An 18,890-nucleotide genomic window follows, 5' to 3' on the forward strand; every position below is an offset into this window, starting at 1 on the left:
GTGTGTGTGCGTGTGTGTGTGTGCGTGTGTGTGTGTGTGTGTGTGTAGCTGGGTTTTCCTTTCCACTGTTACTAAGCACTTGCTCAAAGGGGGATCAAGTGATTGTTGGGGTTTCCTGTTGTCTTTGTATTATCGTGGGGTCATGACCGTGCAGTATAAAGCACCATGAGGTGATTTGGTGCTTTATAAATAAAAGTGAATGGGACTTTTCTGAGCATTCTTGTAGCAATGGTGTCTAAAAATCGATCATTTGGAGGGAGTGAATGTTGAAGTTAACTCAGGAACAAGTTTAAAAGAACATAAGTAGTGCTGAAAGTATCTGGACGTAATGATATATCTGTGAGATGGTTGTAAATATTTCTCTGCAGTGATTAAAATCTGCTGTGTTTATCCTTTGCTGTTTTCTTAGACAGATCGAAAGCGTCAATATGAGCTCCCCCAAGTGCAACGACTCCAAAAACAATCAAAGGATTCCTACCTGACTGAGCAGGTTTTTTCACCGCATCACTTCAACCCTTCTGTCAAGGCCCATATGAAAGACAGCTCTCTGTACGCTGATGTAAGGCTCACCAGTCCATCAGCTGGGATACGTGGCCAGCCATCCTGGACCATTGAGGAATACAAACGCAATTCAGGAAAGAAGGAAAAGCAGCTCACTGCTCTTGACCTGCAGGTACAGTTCTGGGCTCTGCATACATATTGCATATTATGAAATGTCGAGCAACTTAATTTCTGAACCATACCCTAGTCATGCTGCTGTAGATTCAGGCTTCTGGGGGTCCTTCTATGATCCACTGAGCATTTTTTTCTCCACTCACCTCTTGTCACTCATTAAATTCTGTCTTCTATCTCATATAGTTTGTGTTTTACATACTTATCACTTAAAATCTTCACAAAAATATGCATGTATTATTGAAACCATTTCACTTCAATCCCACCAAAAGCAACAAGAAGTAGTGGGTAATGAAATCTGTTGGAGTATCTAATTGTTGTTTTGTTTCATAATACAATCACACAATGATATTGTCCAAAAGGAGCCAAGAATCCATCCTGGCCATTTATATTCAGCACCAAGTACCGAAAAGTTGATTGTGTTCATCTGGATGTAGCGTTTCCAGAAACATTTGGTCACTCATCAAGTGACTTCTTCAGTCTTCAGCACCAAGGACAGTACTTTGACAAATAAATAAATTAAGACTATACACGAGGAGGTCTTGCAACTTTGGACGTATAGAGGGGCACACTTAAGGCAGCTATTACTCCAACCCGAGATACAATCCTTGTCATAGTTAATACAGGGTTTTTTTTATCGTACCCAGGGGTGACCCAGAAAAAGAGGTGTGTGCTGTGCTTTGAACTGGCAAAAATTTATTTGTTCCGTGCGATTACCAGAAAGGGGGAGAGTGACTGTCATTTTTAGCATCTACGTGGATGTTAAAATCACCCACAATAATTGTTTTAACTGAGCTGAGCACTAAATCAGATAAAAAGTCTGAGAAATCAGACAAACTCTGTGTAAGGCCGAGGTGGACGAGTACAGGGAAGTGCAGTAGTCCTGTTCCAGTCAGGCAGCCATTTATTTTGCTCCTTCGTCCAAAGGAAGGCTGCTTGGGTGGTCTTCCAGAGTGGAGGTTGGTAACCTATGGAGGCCTCAAAAGGTAGCAGACCAGTTGACCAGCAGGTCATGCAGTTTTGGGCGTATTCCAACCAGGCAAGCTGCATGGTCCGGTTGGAATTCCAGCTCCTGATTGACCTATTTAATTAGCAATGGGTGGTGAATTTAAATGTATGGTAATGACAGATAATTTTGATATCAGACATAGTTTATCTCCCCACAAACACACAGTTTTAAAATAAAACTTTTTTTCCTGCTCATTTGATAACAATTCCCCACTTTCACTCACTTACACTAACAGACACACACGCATGCACAGACACACATGCATGCGCACACACAAACACACGCATACACACACAACAGATATTCTGGTTATTCATTTGAAATTCTTGAGTTTAGACATTTAAAATACATAATTTCACTCTGTAAGTAATTTAAAGAATATGAGCTTTTCACTATTCATTCAGACGTTTATAGTAATAAGCCTATTGGAAGCTCTGGATACCAGGATCAGTGAATTAGAGACTCATCTGAAAGCCTGATGCTCAGCCTCCTCCGCCCCAGCTTTGCTACCACCGATGGTACACCTGGACCTCACACAGAGTTTCTGTCTAACTTCTCACTCACAATAAAACAATTATTGTGGGTGATTTTAACATCCATGCAGATGCTAAAAATAACAGCCTCAACACAGCATTTAATTAAAAAATTATTTTTTTTAAAGCCAAATGGAAAACATCCCTAATTGTTATTTATAGTCTTTGTGTCTTTCATCAGACCCAGGAGTCGTTAAACCCCAATAATCTGGAGTACTGGATGGAGGACATCTACACCCCAGGCTATGACTCGTTGCTCAAGAGGAAAGAGGCAGAATTTAGGAGGGCCAAGGCGTGTAAGATTGGAGCACTGATTGCAGCTGCTACTTGCACTGTGATCCTGGTTATTGTTGTTCCAATTTGCACCATGAAATCATGAATAAATGAGAAAGGTGGTAGCCATGCACAATGGATGTTATACTTCTACCTGTAGGTGTTTTCTTTTTGTGGACCAGTAAGTGCAAAGCAAACTGAGTGACAGCATGAGAATGTACGACTTTACATTGTTTTTTTTGTTTTTATGGTGTTTACATCTGGGAGTATTGCCAATGTAGAAATATTAAGGTTATAAAATCAGCAAGTGCATAATATCTATCTATCTATCTATTAGGGGTGCAACGATACTCGTATCGATATTGAACCGTTCGATACAGAGCTTTCGGTTCGGTACGCATATGTATCGAACAATACAAAATCTTTAATTTATTTTATCAACTTTTCTTCGGACGATGCTGTCTGTGTTCAGCGCTCAGTGGATCTGCGCTCGACTACTCTGCCTAGACTGTCGAGCGCAGATCCACTGAGCACAGCACAAGCTAGCAAGACAGAAGCTAAGCTCCTTGCAACATGGCAAATTGAACCTCCCCCACCCTCATTCAGATCTGGCGTTTGGAACTATTTTGGTTTTCATGTGACGTATGACCCTGAAGGTAAGCGCGTCATGGACTAAAGTAAAACAGTGTGTTGGATGTGCCACGCAATGCTCAATTACATGGGTGGGAACTCATGCGTTAGCGCAGTTAGCTCGATCACGTGTTGACGCCGTCCAGCCCCATGCACGGGGCGATCCGCGGTAGCTCTTTAATGGAGATTTGCCGTGTTGTGGCGTTAACGTCATTTCAGATTAACGCTGACAGCACTAGTGGGAACACAACGAATATGACTGCACATTTACTCCGACATCATCCTAGTGCAAAGACAAGTGGAAGCAGACAACAACAAGCAGCATGCTACAAACTTTACCCGAGTCATTTAGACAGCCGTTAGCACAGGATTCTCCTTATGGGGACCTGATATGTTTAATATGCTGCTGAGAATATAGCCCAGAAGAAGCTATAGTAGAGCTTTTATTTTGGAAAGAGACATTTCTGGTATCTAATGTCTCAGCGTGTCTAAAAGTGAGCGGCATTGTTGAGAAGAACCACAAAGTCATCTGGAAAACACAAGCATCATTACCCAAAAAACTATGTGAAGGTTTGTCCTCCACTACTCTGATCCTTCTAGCTCCTGCAGGGATCACCACAGCTTCGATATAGCACGCTACAAACTTTACCCGAGTCATTTAGACAGCTGTTAGCACAGGATTCTCCTTATGGGGACCTGATATGTTTAATATGCTGCTGAGAATATAGCCCAGAAGAAGCGGATAGTATAGCTTTTATTTTGAAAGAGCCATTTCTCTGTAATAAACTCTCTTTTCCAAAGATGAGCGATTCCTCAATCAGATAGATTTTTTTATTTTATTTTGTTGTTTCAGCAACATTAAATTTAAAAACTGTACATTTGAGTTAAAATATATATTTATAATTTTAATAAATGACAAATTAAAAAAGCATGAACATTTTTTTGTATCGAAAAAATATTGAACCGTGACACCAAAGTATCGAACCGAACCGTGAATTTTGTGTATCGTTGCACCCCTACTATCTATCTATCTATCTATTTTAACAATTCTAGTTCATTGTAATGCTAGATGGAAGGTAGTTGATGTAATTGTCCATCTTAAACAACTACAGCACATGATAACAAAACTGTTGTAATTTTAGCCAACATATAGCAACTTATGATAGGGTATATATTTTTTATTTTTCATATGATTACTGTACTTTATTTTGTTCAAAGTTATTTTTTGATTAATTATCTAGTTGTGAGAATTTATCTTTATCAATAAAACGAAGCATTTTGAGTAATGACATTTATGCTACACATTTTTCTAAATAGAAATATGTATGTCCTTTAGCCTAAGTACAGTTATACTCCAAAGTAGATGTATGACTATGTACAGTATGACTGTACAGCCAATGTGAATGTATTGATAACTTTTAGCCTACTTGTGAAGAATGAGAATTACATTTGAATGTTGCTGCAGTCTCCTCCTCTTTTTCTGAATTGTAACCAGCCAAAAGCACATGTCCTTTAAATAAAAAAAAACTGTGGCTTTGTTCATTTCTTTGCAGGCATTTGTTCAGTGAATATTTCTACATCAGTGTCCTAGCTAGCGAACTCACCTAAGAGGATTAAATGGGCTGGACTATTAACTGGACCAGCTTCTTTAGTGAAGCCAAATGTGTAAACATAACAGAACAGCTGTAATGTTGTAGTCCAATGAGCACCTACACATTTTATGTGTAGGTGCTCATTGGACTACAACATTACATTACAGATTTTCAACTTTTCAACTTATTGAACAGTTGAAAATGTAGCAGAACATTAGTTCTGCTACATTTTCAACTGAAACAATTCACATACATTCGCTAATCTGTTCCAACTTCCTATCCAACTGATCTCCACTCAGTGTCTTAGACCCAGGCTATTCTGCCAGATACATGTTACTACAGATGAAATTATCAGTCTACTTTTGACTTTACACTTTTTTTAATTCTGTACATTCTGTTCATTTAATTTATTGTAAATATGTAAAATATTAGTCATTTATTACACAAATGGATTAATAATGAATGCATTCCAATGCAATACCCTCACATTTGTTTGAAACTATAAACTTAATTTGAATGTTATCCACCCGTTGAATGGCTTTTTCCACGGCCTCTAAAAGTAGCCATACGGGCAGACAGATAATATATTACTGCACAATATGTGCTGAAAGCATGTCCATACTGCCCGCCATGATAGCAACTTTTACAGTTTCATTGACACTTTCAGTAAAATATGAAAAGAAAAAACTATTTATTTTTACTTAGAGACACAAAATGAACATATCCAGTATTCATGTTCTGTATAGGTGTTTACTCAACAGACCCCTCTGGCTAACTGGCTATACTTTTGTCAGTGATCAGGACATCAGTTTCCCCATTCTTAAATACTTCTAAATAAATGGTTGTGTTTTAGATCCTCAATGCAAACCATATCAATCTGCTGGAAACCCAGCTCTAAGCAGGCACCCACTGTGTCGTGTTTCTCTCTCCTTTTACTATCTATTGCTTTGAACTCGGAGCTGCAGTAAACTGTGGAAGTCTGTAAATATTGTTGAGATTTGAACCAGCTTGAAGTGTTAATTGAAAAATTATTGTAATAAAAACAAATTCTTCTGACTGTTAATGGATCTGTGTTTTTCTTATTCCTACACTGCATTCATACCCGAGAACACTTCGCCACTAAAGAGGAAATTCTTCTCAAAAGCAAATTATCCCTCCTGTCAAAATGCTGTGCTTCCACCAACACAATTACACAGCCTTTACTCGTCTTTTAAATTGTGCTGAGGCAGAACTGTCAAAGTTGAATTGCACAGGATGCTGTACTGTAGTAATGTGAGACCCACTGGGAATCTTGGCCATACTGAACGTACTCACCAAAAAACCTTTCTGTCACTAATTTTCACCAACAGTCTTCTGCCAGGCAGCTTTAAACATAACAACATATGATCTGGACAGTCTACAGCTTTATACTGATGAGTGTTTTGAGTGCGTCATCATGGGGAAACCAAACAAGACAGAGACTCCCTCCAAAAGAACAGGTACTCCATCCACAAAGAAAAGCCGCCAGGAAGACTTCCTGGAACTGGTCTCTCTCCACAGACAGTGACATGGTCGATATTTTGGAATCTATAGATCAAAACCTGTTCAGCTTTGACACAAACCCAGACCACAGCAGGAACTGAGAGGAAGGGACTTCAACGACCAGTTTCCTAAGGGGATCCTGGAGCAACGCACGGTCCTGATTTGAAATAAGTTGTCCAAGGAGGCTCTCATGATATCATTGCAGTTGATACGCTATATGTTAAAGTCAACTTTATCGTGACCAGAACACCGCTCCATGGCTGTGCTGATCCTGTGTCGAACGCCTTTTTCTAATTCTCTCTTCGTGTCTATTATAGACATATCTGCCTTTTCCTGTTATTGCTGTTGATTTGAGATCATTTCAGACGCATTCTTGGGTGGCTGGACTGTGTGATTTATTGCACAATTAAAGCACAGGCACACACACCTTTACACACACACTCAACACTACAAAATGTGTAGTTCATGTACTAATATAAATTTTGTATGTATGGACCAAATGGTGATCCCTCCTTTTTCACTTTATTTTTGGATCAGTCTGACACCACACTTATTTGAACTGGAAGAGATTTCAACCTGTTACTTAATCCAGAAATTGACAGGCACAGTAGAGCAATGAGTCAAAGGACCTGGCAGACACTACGACATTCTTAAATAATACATACATGATTTTGGTGTTAGCAATGCTTGGTGACATACGACTGTAAGGTTTTCTCTGTATGTATTACCGTAGGGTCTGCCTTACAATAAAAAGCTCCTTGAGGCGACTGTTGTTGTGATTTGGCGCTGTGTAAATAAAACTGAACTGAACTGAATTGAGACTTTCAGAACACCTCCACAACTTCACTACTGCTACTGACAATTAGGTACAAACTTTTCCTTTTGGCTTTCAGACTTGGTAAAGCTGAATCACATTCCTCACATATAACAGTCCATACAGAATCACATACAGCAGAGCAGGGATACTCGACTTCATTTGGCTGAGGCTCACATTTGGAAAACGAAGAGGCTGGGGACCAGTTAAACTACATTCTTCATAAAATGAGGAAACTTTGAAAAAGGCTGATATAGCTCATATAGTCTATTTTATTAGCACCATTGCAATTCACCAGGATATATTTTTAACCATCTTTAACAGCATAGCTGGAATTTTTCCTATCGTGCAGACAAATATTGCACAAATTCATAAACACGTACAACTATTAACAATTCTTATAGAATGGACATAGTGCAGCTCTTTTAGTGTAAGAGATATATTAAATGTGTTGATTTTATTGCCTGGGGTGCAGGCTGTGCAGACACTGTACCTGGGGCAGACCTCTGCCCTCTTGTGCTCAGAGCTTGTTCCTGTGCTGCCATGATTAGTGCCTCTGTGCTTGTCTTTCAGTCCAGCTTTGTCCAGCCACTGGTAGGATTTCTAAACGTCAGCCACTTCCTCTTTCTGCTGATGTTATATACTGTGCAGGGGCCTGCCTTCCTTTATGGCTCTTCCTCTTGCTCCACTTCTTTCATGGGTTTCTGCTGCCAGAGGTATTTACTTAGCACACGGTCAGTTGTGGCCATCTTCCTGATGTATTCATGGATGTCCGTTGTGTCATACTGGACAGTGGTTCTCACACTCACCAGTCCGCGGCCTCCTTCCTTCTGCTAAGCGTACAGCCTCAGGGTGATGGACCTGGGGGGACCCAAACACAGACAACGAGAGGCGGGCTAGATTGAACTGAAAGAAACCCTTCATTGGTCAATTAATAAACAAAATAACAAGACAACACTATGCAGTGTTTAAAATGTGAATGAAATTCTCACCAGCAAAGAAATCCAATGATAGATGTCAATAAATTAAGTTATATGTATTAATGAGAAATGAGACAGGGGGAAAGTATTTGCACCAGGAGCTTCTTGATGGCTACCAAAAGCTGGTTGAGGTTATTGGGGGTATCAAGTATGTATATTTGAGACTGTATACATTTCACATTGTGCATATGAGAGAGAAAAAATCCTAAATAAATTCTAACTTGTACATCCGATTTTTTTAAGTAATTAAAGAAAAATGAACTACACAAAAGAACACTTCAAATAAATAATTAAAAGCCCCCAAATTACTATTATATTTGTGTTTATGATGACTTTATGCAAACCTATGACCAGAGGTGGCAAAAGAAAAGAAATTCTATACTTAAGAAGAAGAATAGTTCATTGTGTTAAAAGCACTCTGGGAAAAGTACTCATTGAACATCTTTAGTGAAGTAAAAGTGAAAAAACACAGAAATAAACTTTGGACTTTGTTTTGTTTTATTGCACTACTTTGGATACGAAATTGCAGAGTCGTCAGAAAGGGGAAGTAGCACTGAGTGAGGTATGCTGCTGTAAAGCTCCCTCGGATGAGGAAGAGAAAGAAATTCCACAAATGAACCCTGACAAGGCACCCCTGTGACGTGAAAACCATTTCAGGTGACTGCATCATGAAGCTCACTGAAAGAAGGCCAAGGGTTTGCAACGCTGTCAACAAAGCAAAGGGTGGCTAAAGTATAAAACACATTTAGAGTTATTCATCCATTTTTTCTTTGCCACATATATATTGTTGTATATTTGATGTCTTCAGCATGTATCTACATCTAGAAAGTAGTAAAAATAAAGAAAAACCATTCAGTGAGAACATGTATCCAAACTCTTGACTGGTAGTGCAAAAATAAGCAGGTTAATCACAGTGTTAACAATCCTCCACAAACATATTTTGGAAGCTGGACGGCACCAGAATTTAGTTACAAGTTATACTGTATATAAAAGGGACTGGTGTAAGGTAAATATTTTGTATTTGTATACATAAAAATAAACAAGTTAATCAAGTGGGTTTAACACATTAACCTGAATTGAGATTGTAGTTTTGGTTACAAGAGACATTTGTGGAGAAAAACATGAAAATGAGGGGGTAAAATTCTGTTTAATAAACAGGTGAGAAAGAGCCTTTGAGAGGATGTATCTTGGATGACATCAAGATTCCAAAATATCCTCTGCAAGACTTCAAACATGTGTTTGAGCTCTGGTGGATGGCTCAGGTCCAAACAACAGACCATCTCTCCCTGTTCCTCACACCTCAGTACTCACCACTCATCCGATGCGTGAAACCTGCTGTGAAGTGTGGCCAGAGGGGACAGATGCCGTGCTCCAATTCAAAACCACAGACTGGAATACGTTCATCCACACAGACTTGGACCAGTACACCTCATCTGTACTGGACTACATGTCCACGACTACAGACAGTGTCACCACCCAGAAACAGATCACCATGTACCCCAACCAGAAGCTTTGGATGAACTGGACCCGCAATAACGCCTTCAGGTCAGGGATGCACAGGCCTACAATACAGCCAGGGCTAAGCTAAAGAGGAGCTTAAAAAACGCAAAACACCACTACAACTTTTATGCTTGTTTTGAGCGAGGGAACCCAACAACTGCAACAACTGCAACTAAAGCAGATGTGACTGCAGATTTCATTGAACTTCGTTGCCTTGTACTTGTGACGTGTGCAATGACAATAAAGTTGAATTCTATTCTATTCAGACCAGACACCTGGGCATTGCTAACAAACAAGTGAGGACCAACACATCCTGGATGAAGACATTGATGTCTAACTCATAAGAGTAGCAACATTTCAAACCTTTGAAGGCATGGCAGAGGGGATCTGAAGGCGAACCAGTTTGGTGATAAAGATGAGCTTTATCACCAAACTGGTTCGCCCTCCATCCCTCCCCTGGACCCTGGTGATGGGTCCGGGGGAGGGATGGTCTCAAGCTAGGCAAAGAAGCTGTTGAGCCCCTCTGCTAGTGTGTCAGGGGTTGGGGAAGGAGGATCGGAGGGGGGGCTTTGGCCTTTGAAGCTGGTGACCATAACAGTCCCCGCCAAGTCTCAGGTATAGTACAGAGGCTAACAGTAGCTAATCAAGAGAATACAAATAGATTTCCACACAAAGTCTTTCTCTTTATTATTCACTTGTGAAAAAATACCTGGAGTAAACTAGAAAACAGAACAACAAAGCACACGTTTGAGCTAGCTTTGTTAACTATACAATTACAAAACTTTAATAACTACATTTACTCTTCACTCCTACAGAAATAAATACATTCAGGTCTATAGCTATACCCTTGGCATCAGGGATACAAAAAAGTATTTCTGCAAATGGTAGCTCTGAGGATTAGTTAGCTTTTTCAGGAGTGTGGAGCATGCACAATCATTAGTAACGACAGAGTCACTGTTTTCAAGTACTTGCTTGTTATTGGGTGAACACATATAGATCTAGTTGCTCTGAATTTTCTTTGATTCAAATACAACCAACAAGAAGGAATCATGTAACAAACTTGAACATCATATCTTTATATTAACCAAACATTTTTATATTCAAGTAATCAAGCAAATGCCTTAGTTCACAGCTACATCACAGCTAAGAGAGCGTAAAAGGCATTAATATTCAGCCTTTGTGATTAAAAATGATCAGATTGCTAACACAGAGCTTTTGTCTATTTCCTAATAATAAAGCATTTTTATTCTTAATCAAAGCTAAATCAAAATCAAAGTTTGATACATATAAAATTCAGAGATGAAGTTTGAGTGCTAGAAATGCTTGTTTATTGTTTAAGTTTTATTTTGGTGATGTGTGTGTGGGCATGGGCCAGAAAACTCTGCTTTAAGGTCTCACATTCACAGGCAGTGTTTGACCTCTGCCTGCTAAGTGCTCTGCTGTTCTTCAGCAGTTTGAGCATGTGACTTTGTTTTGTCTTACAGGAAGTCATTGATCACCTTCTAATCCCCCACAGGATATTCTTCCCTCTGACCTTTTCAAGGAAGCTCTTCACGTTATTGGGCCTAGTATTTTACTTCTATTAAAATGCTTCCCTGTCATTACCAGATGCTTTCAAACATGCTGTTGTGCAACCCATTATTAAAAAGCAAACTCTTGATCCAAATGCTCTTTCTAACTGCAGGCCAGTTTCTAAACTTTCTTTTATGTCCAAAATTCTGGAAAAGAGTTGTGAGTCACTTGGATGAGTGATGAAACGTTTCTCCAACTGAAAATGTCCAGATGAACAGAATCAACCTTTTGGAATTTACTTACCTGGATGATTAAGCACGCATCAAGACGTTATTTTATTACAATTTTAAAATGTTAGCAGCACAAACAAACATTTTTGCAGCACAAACGTTTGACATCAATTTTGTTTGATTCCATTAATATGGGGGGGCTGGTTGACCTCTGATGACCTCTAGAAATTTTTATTAATATCTTTAAAACAGAAGCAGCACAAACGAAAATTTTTGCAGCACAAACGCAGCACAAATGTTTGATACCACTTTTGTTGGATTTGAAGAAGGTGGGGGGGCAACTTCACTCACATCGTCGACTAGCTTTGTTATTACATCCTGGACTGCTCTTTCACCCTCTGTTCAGATCACGCTCCTACATCGTTGTGCCCCTCGCAGGAGGACAGATGGCTCCCCAGCCTAACTCGGGCAATGGGGGTATGTGGCAGGGTGTGGTTTGTGGCTCAGCTACAGGGGAGGGGTGGAGCAGTGGGTTGTCAGGGGAACCTGACCCATGTGCCTTCTTGTAACATGCTTGCCCTGTATGAACAGGATGCTGGAACCTGATAGCAGGGTGGTGTGCTGCACTAGAGAGGCAGCTGGCAAACTGTACAAGCAGAAAAGTGAAAAAACACTGGACAGAAAATGTTCAAGTGCCTGTAATGCTGCATGTGTTGGATTCCTTCTATCACAGGAAAACTCCCATGCACCCTCAAATATGCTTGAGAAGATAAAGGGCTGGTCCAGTCATCTTTCAGCAGTAGGCGTCTGAAGCTGTTCATCTGTCCAAATGGTTCGGCTACTTCAGTACTGCAGGTTCATACGACAGTACACACTTTAAGCCTTCCTTTGCTTTATTCCATATTCATTTGTGTCAGCATTTCTGCTCTGTCTCAGGGGCTATACAATTTAAATGCAACATGCTTTGTAATGTCTGTGCACAGCTGGCATTCCTATTTAGGTTTATGCAATGTTATACAAGCCAGTGGATGACATTACTTCATTTCTATTCATGTGCCTTGCTACCAATGTGCAGCAGTGCTGCCGCCCCCCTTTCCTCCTACTTCTCCTCCCATTACCTCTTTTGTGTCCGAGTTAAAATGTTGTGACCTTTTCAGACCATTAAGTCTTCCTGTCTGCCTGTTTTTATGGCCTTTCCCTTTCCCCATACAATTCTGTTTCCCAGCTGCTGGAGACTTTGTGACAAGCTCCAATGAGGAATGTCAAAATTTATATTTCTCCTTAACAGGCTGTAGTTTTCCCAACACATTTTTCTCCCACAGTTAATTATTGGGCCATGCTGGTGACAAAAAGTCTGGTTTCATTACCCCCTTTAAAGTTTATTTAGAAACAGCAAATAATCTTAACCCCAAGGGAATTTATATAAGTGCAGCTCTTCCATTCCTCACATCACAAGGAACAGTAAAATAGTACTTTTATGATGACTTTTATTTATCTTTGAGGTCACAAAGGGTTTCTTCCCCTGTATTTTTGTCCAAGAAGAGAAAAAAACAAAACAACAAGAACAAATAAACCCCTTCACTACAATAGGGTCACAATTCACGGAGGAAGTCTGGACAAAGATAATAAAATAGATTTTTTGAGTTGTAATGATTCAAGGTCTTAAGTTAAAGGTCATGCATCAGAATGTTTTAATAAAAGCAGGCTGACGTCATCATATTGCAGTATGAAAATAGGCAGACAATAGCGTGTTAAAAAAAACAGACATTTTAGTATGTCCGTTGCCTTTTGGGGGGAGTTGTGCTCTGTTTGGTTGGGGTTTTTAGTAGAATTGGGGGGTCGGGAAATGGTTTTGTCCAACTTTTGTTTTAGTACATCAACAAAAGAGAAGCAATTTAAGCAAAATTACCAAAATACATGTGGTCATATTTTAGACATGACACTATACTTTTGAAATACTTGAATGAGATTCAGAAATCATATTTAATTTCCATTCAATGTAAGGTGAAAAACTGAAGTAAGACTGAGGCTAAAATTTTAATTGAATTAGACAAATGGCTCAAAGCATGAACTGTATATCCGTGGTATCCCACGGTGCTGAGTTTGATGTTTGTCACACTAAAATGTTTCAGATCATCAAACAGATTGAAATATTAGACAAAGACAACACGAGTAAATACAAAATGCAGTTTTCTGAATGAATGTGTTTACTATTAACAGGAAAGAAAATTCAAACCTAGCTCTGCGTGAAAAGCTGATTGCCCATCTTGTTATAACATAGATGAACTGTCTTTGGAAAATGGAGTCTCTAGCCACACACAGACCTGATTACTGCCACACCTGTTCTCAATCAAGAAATCATTCAAATAGGACCTGAATCACAACGTGGAGTAGACGCAGAAACAAGTTTGTTTTTTAAAAAGTTAGAGTGCATCCAGAACCAGGCTTTAAGACTCTGCACAGGTGCAACAAAATCCACCCCAACAGCTACACTTCAGATGGAAATGTGAGAAATGCCTCTTGATATCAGAAGAAAACCATTTTCATTAAATTACTGGGTGAATTTGCAAGGGCATGGACAGGATCACCTCACACAGGAAACACTTAAACCTTGTTGGGAGAAAGAGGTGTATGGGCTCAAACTTCATAAAAACTCATAAATATTTTGTACTTGTACATCAGACTGCGTACTTATGAACCGAGTTTTGCAACCTTGTAAACCAAAACATCTGAAAATGTTATGTTTGTGCATCTAGACTGTGCGTGTGCAAAAAAGATGTTAAGGTCTATTTACAAATACAAAGCAAAGAAATGTGGGCTCTATCTAATCCAGTGATTTAAGTTACATTTGCTAATGTTTTTGAAGCTTGTAAATAGGTAAGAATAGTTAATAAGTCTACAAAAATATAAATACAATTCATACTTTCCTTTTTCTCAAGTAACTTGCATGTGCTCCCTCACTGATAAAGCTTCCATCCAGTTAACAACAGTAGTTGGTGAGGAATAATATCATGGAGGACAATGACAAGTTATTTAGTTACATTAATTTCAATGACTTTTGTTAAGAAACACACAGTGTGATGATGCTTACATTAATTCATTCGACCTTTTTATGTTAAGAATTAGTTGAAACGATGTTTTGTGAACTTTTCCCTCAGAACTGCTGGCTGACACCCACTACTGTGGTTGTCTCAGTGAGCCTGTGTGGAGACAGTGACCAGATAACCAAGCTAATCACACATCATATAAAATACTGGTTGATAAGAAGGCAACGTGAAAACATTTTCTAACATCTTTATTTGCTGCTGCTTTCAATTTATTATGATCTGGAAATTAATATTTAATTTTAGACAGTATTACATAAAATACCTTTTAAAAGCTTTTTATGACAAGATAAACAGCCTGGTGACTTCATTTGACAAAGTCGGTCCACTGTAAACTTCAGTTCAACCTGAATTGAAGATGAGCATTCCACATCTGATCACATTCTACAACATCTCGGAAAACTGGCTGGAAATTAAGTCCACTGGAGAGAGCTGCTGAATGAAGAACAAACTAACCAGACAATGCATCTCATAAATGACACATTACTTCTTGACTGTAGCCTTGAGCATATTACCTTAGCTTGTCTCATATCAGGACAACCACAGACTGAAGTGATAACATTGATAATAACGGCATTAATTACATCCTTCGAATTTCATCCACTCTAACAATTACAAAACCCTGGTGTTGAATGGAAAGGCCATGTTTAAAGGGTTAGTGGACTTCCTGAGTTCATAGACCAGCCCTAGTGACAACTAGCTATTTTTCATCCTCATACAGTACTTCATCTATGGGCACATCATGGTTATCAACAGGTACTTTTTCACAAAGCTGCTCTTTGAAGGCCAAGGCAATTGTGTAGGGCTTGCCTTTGGGGTGTTTTTTGCAACGCTCCAGGTAGTTATCATAGAAACCCTTCCCTCGTCCCAGTCGGTTCCTGGCGCGGTCAAAGCCCAGCCCTGGCATCAGAATCAGGTCCAGACCTCCTGGATTGTGCAAGTAGACAGTATAATTACTGTTAAAGTTCTCATTGTGTCTGTACATATACATCCTAACTCATAAATTCCTGTTTAATCTGTATGTAGGAAGGAAAAACGGAAGTCTTTGTATGTTCCCCTGACAGATTTATGCCTAAGATAATAAAAGCTCTTGGTCCCCATTCAACATTTGCTAAATCGTCTGTCGGGAAACTTGGGGTAACCCTTGATTCCGGTCTCATGTTGGATGTTTATGTCAAGTCTCTGGTTCAGTTTTGCTTCTATCACTTAAGAAACACTGCCAAATCAAGTCCAGGGCCCTATTTCAGGAAGCCGGTTTAGAAAACTCAGAGTGAAAAACGATACGCAGGGTTGAGTAACCCCGAACTGTCCAACTCGGAATATTCGGTTTCAGAAAGGCTGATAACAATTAGTTCAATCAACGCGGAGTTGCTTTAACCCCAAGTGAAGCACGCGGACGAGGATACATAAAGCCCTGATTAGTGGAGCACAGATTAAGCGAGTCACCATGGAGACGGAGGGAAAGAAGGCGCGGTCAATGTATTTTACAGCGCTTGAGGCTGAAATTCTGTTGGCAGCATATGCCGATAACATGCAAATTCCACGGAAAAAAAGTAACACAGCCTCAGCTGCGAAAGAAAGAGAGCATGCATGGCAAAACAAAGCCGACAGAGTCAATGCGTGAGTGTTAATTTAAACATTGATCGAGGGATTCCCACCCATTTAACACGTTATTTTATTTTATTTTATTTTTTTATTTCATACATTTTATTTTGTGATGTGATTTGAGGGCAGGTGCAACCCAACAGGCCCCAAACGTTCCTGGCAGCAAGTAAAAATGAAATATAAAAATATAGTCCAAACAGGTGAGGTGTAATTGTATTATGAGCCATAGTGCTTGGTCTGTTTGTAAATCAATTGCAGTTAGAGGCTACATTAATTTCCCCTCTGTAAGCACTTATTGAAATTATCTGAGCACATTACAAGTACATATTTGCTTACTCTGTGTGCTCAAATGTGACCCGTTATAGCCAACAGAAAAAAAGCGGAGGCCCGAAAAACAGGTGGGGGTCCTCCACCACCACCACTCACAGAGCCTGGCCACTTGGCTTCCACATCTGTGATAATGTTGGCAGCATCACATATGATCTTCACAGTGCAGAGAACACAAATTAGCATCCATTACTATAATGAAATAATTTGTTAGTTTGAAATGCTACAGGGAACTATGTACCTGTACATTAATGCTGTGGAAAGACTTCCTGTTCACATAGTCTCCTTCATTTACTGAAGGAGCAATGATTGGAATGTGAGTGCCATCTGTACAGCCAATCACGCCTGGGAACCGTGAAAATAAATGTAAAATTTAAGTAGTAGTTCAAGTATCACCACATCATGAATTAAGTTTCGTTCATCCTGATACCTGCAATTTTGTGGCATCCCTCTTTGATAAATCTTGTGGTCTATGACCGGGGAACACCACAGACGAGTACAGGAGACGTTTCAGTGCAACTGTAACATTCCTGACTGCCCGACAGACGGTAGCCTTGGAAACGTGCTCAGCGTCACCAATATTATACAGAAAGCTCCCGTTTGCAAAAAACCGAAGTGCAATACAAATAATATGTACAGAACTGAGAGCATGTCCGCGATGTGTCACATGAGCAATATTAGGCCTGAGGATGTTATTCAAATAAATTATAGATTGTGCTGAGAAACGGTAACGTTCACACAGAAAATCATCAGGAAATGATAAAATGTCCAAACACGCTCTGATCACTCTCTCCCGGCGGAGAGCTCTGCGGAGAATTTGGGCTTCAACATCTACTGGCTCTTCAAGGAAGGCGCACGCCATGTCTGACACTTCCTACAGTCAGGTTTCTGACAAAGAGGCGGAGACAGTCAGGGTTAGTTGAAGTAAACCTGCTAGGGGGCAGGTTAGCTTCACGGAGTGTGTCGTCATAGTAACTCACTCAGAATTAATCTAAACTCGCTTTGTGGAACTGAAAACCCAGAGTTTTCGTTAACTCAGGGTATACTTACTCAGAGTTTGCACTAAACCGGCTTCCTGAAATAGGGCCCTGTTGTATCACACACTGAACTGTAGATTGGTATTCATGCATTCATTTCATCACATCTGGATTACTGTAATTCATATTTATTTTTCTGAGAAAAAACTCCCTCTAGGTTGTTCAAAATGCTGCAGCAATGGACCCTGAACTCACATTTCATTCTAAGATTCTGGTTCTGACTTTTAGAGCTCTTCGTGGCCAAGCACCAGCTTACATTATTGTAATTCTACACTCTGTGTCCCTAGCAGGGCCCTGAGATCATGTAATCAGGGCCTACTTGTTACAAGGCTGAGAGCTAAGGTAGACAGAGCTTTTGCCACTGTGGCCCCCAGACTCTAGATTTCTCTTCCCCTAAGCTTGAGATCTGTCGATTCATTAGTCTCTTAAAAAAACAACCAAAAACTAATTTTTTGCGTTTGGTTAACTTTTTGAATCATTACTGAAGACAAATGTAGGCTTTCAGCACACATTGACCCAAACATTTTTTGTTTTAACAGACTTAGTAATTGTTGTTTTGGTTGTTTTTATTGTCTTCTTGTTTTAGTCCCTCTTTTTATTTTATATATTTTATTTTATTGCATCGTAGTTGTGCATCGAATTGCAAAGGGTTCAGTTGCTAAAGTAAATAGTGAAGGAGGTAAAGGACAACCTTTGAAGGCCAACGCCTCTAGGAACGGGGTAAGCAATTTAGTTTTAGTTTTTTTATATACATCAGTTGGTGCAACTTTTTTCCCTGTTTTCATCCTGTTTATGGCTGTTTCTGTTTCTTCCTTGCTAATCACTTGTTAGAAGTGGTGCGCATCTCCCTTTTCTATAAAAGCAAAGAAATTATTTTGGTTTTGCCATTTCCATTTCCTGTTTCTATTTCAGTAATGTATAGTTTTGCATAGTACATTCTGCAGAATCAGAATACTTTATTAATCCCGAAGGAAATTAGGGTTACAGCAGGCAGCACGCTAATGGCGCATGCGCACTTACAAAGGAACCTTCTGACCAACTTTACACAAACATCACATTGGGGAGACATGTCAGAGAGGTCGGCTGATAGGAAAAAACAACGAAAATACATAACATAAACATAAATGTCCTGATTTTTAAAAATCTGATATTAGATCTTAATATAATGTTCTGAAATGCCCTGCAAAATAAACTGCGTTACTCAAACCACGTATACTCTGTGGTTTAGAGCAGGATAAACACGTTAGCTTGCAATACTGTGGTGAATTCAAAGTAAAGCACTGTCTTGAACTGGTGTGCAGTGGCTGTGGTGTTCATGGTTCAAGGTTCTTTATTTGTCACATGCATAGTTATACAAGTATAACACACATTGAAATGTAACCTGACACACTCCTCGACATGTGCAAATATAGCGGGGGGGGTAGAGGAAGAACATTATATATATATATCTCACTGAGGGGGTTCAGGCCTATGCAGAACAGCAGTCAAAGAGAGGGAAGGTAGTCAGAACTGAGGGGATTGAACTACCAGAAGGCAACATTGCAGACATAG

General features: G+C 39.6%; 2 protein-coding genes across 4 annotated transcripts in view; one reads left to right on the top strand and one right to left on the bottom strand.

Moving 5' to 3' along the window:
• minar1 (membrane integral NOTCH2 associated receptor 1) overlaps positions 1-2,821 on the top strand; it is a 13,741-nt gene extending 10,920 nt beyond the window's left edge. For both annotated transcript variants that reach the window (XM_005742862.1, XM_005742861.1), the window contains 2 exons: positions 410-673; positions 2,396-2,821. In XM_005742862.1, the coding sequence (XP_005742919.1) occupies positions 410-673; positions 2,396-2,593 (462 nt within the window). In that variant the 3' untranslated portion in view covers positions 2,594-2,821. The remainder of the gene's footprint in view (positions 1-409; positions 674-2,395) is intronic.
• Positions 2,822-14,543: 11,722 nt separating this feature from the next.
• Positions 14,544-18,890, bottom strand: part of mthfs (5,10-methenyltetrahydrofolate synthetase (5-formyltetrahydrofolate cyclo-ligase)) — an 8,407-nt gene continuing 4,060 nt past the window's right edge. For both annotated transcript variants that reach the window (XM_005742865.1, XM_005742864.2), the window contains exon 4: positions 14,544-15,297. In XM_005742865.1, the coding sequence (XP_005742922.1) occupies positions 15,071-15,297 (227 nt within the window). In that variant the 3' untranslated portion in view covers positions 14,544-15,070. The remainder of the gene's footprint in view (positions 15,298-18,890) is intronic.

Source organism: Pundamilia nyererei, unplaced genomic scaffold (genome assembly GCF_000239375.1).
Source record: "Pundamilia nyererei isolate P.nyererei 1_Seehausen unplaced genomic scaffold, PunNye1.0 scaffold00124, whole genome shotgun sequence".
NCBI classification, from domain to species: Eukaryota; Metazoa; Chordata; class Actinopteri; order Cichliformes; family Cichlidae; genus Pundamilia; species Pundamilia nyererei.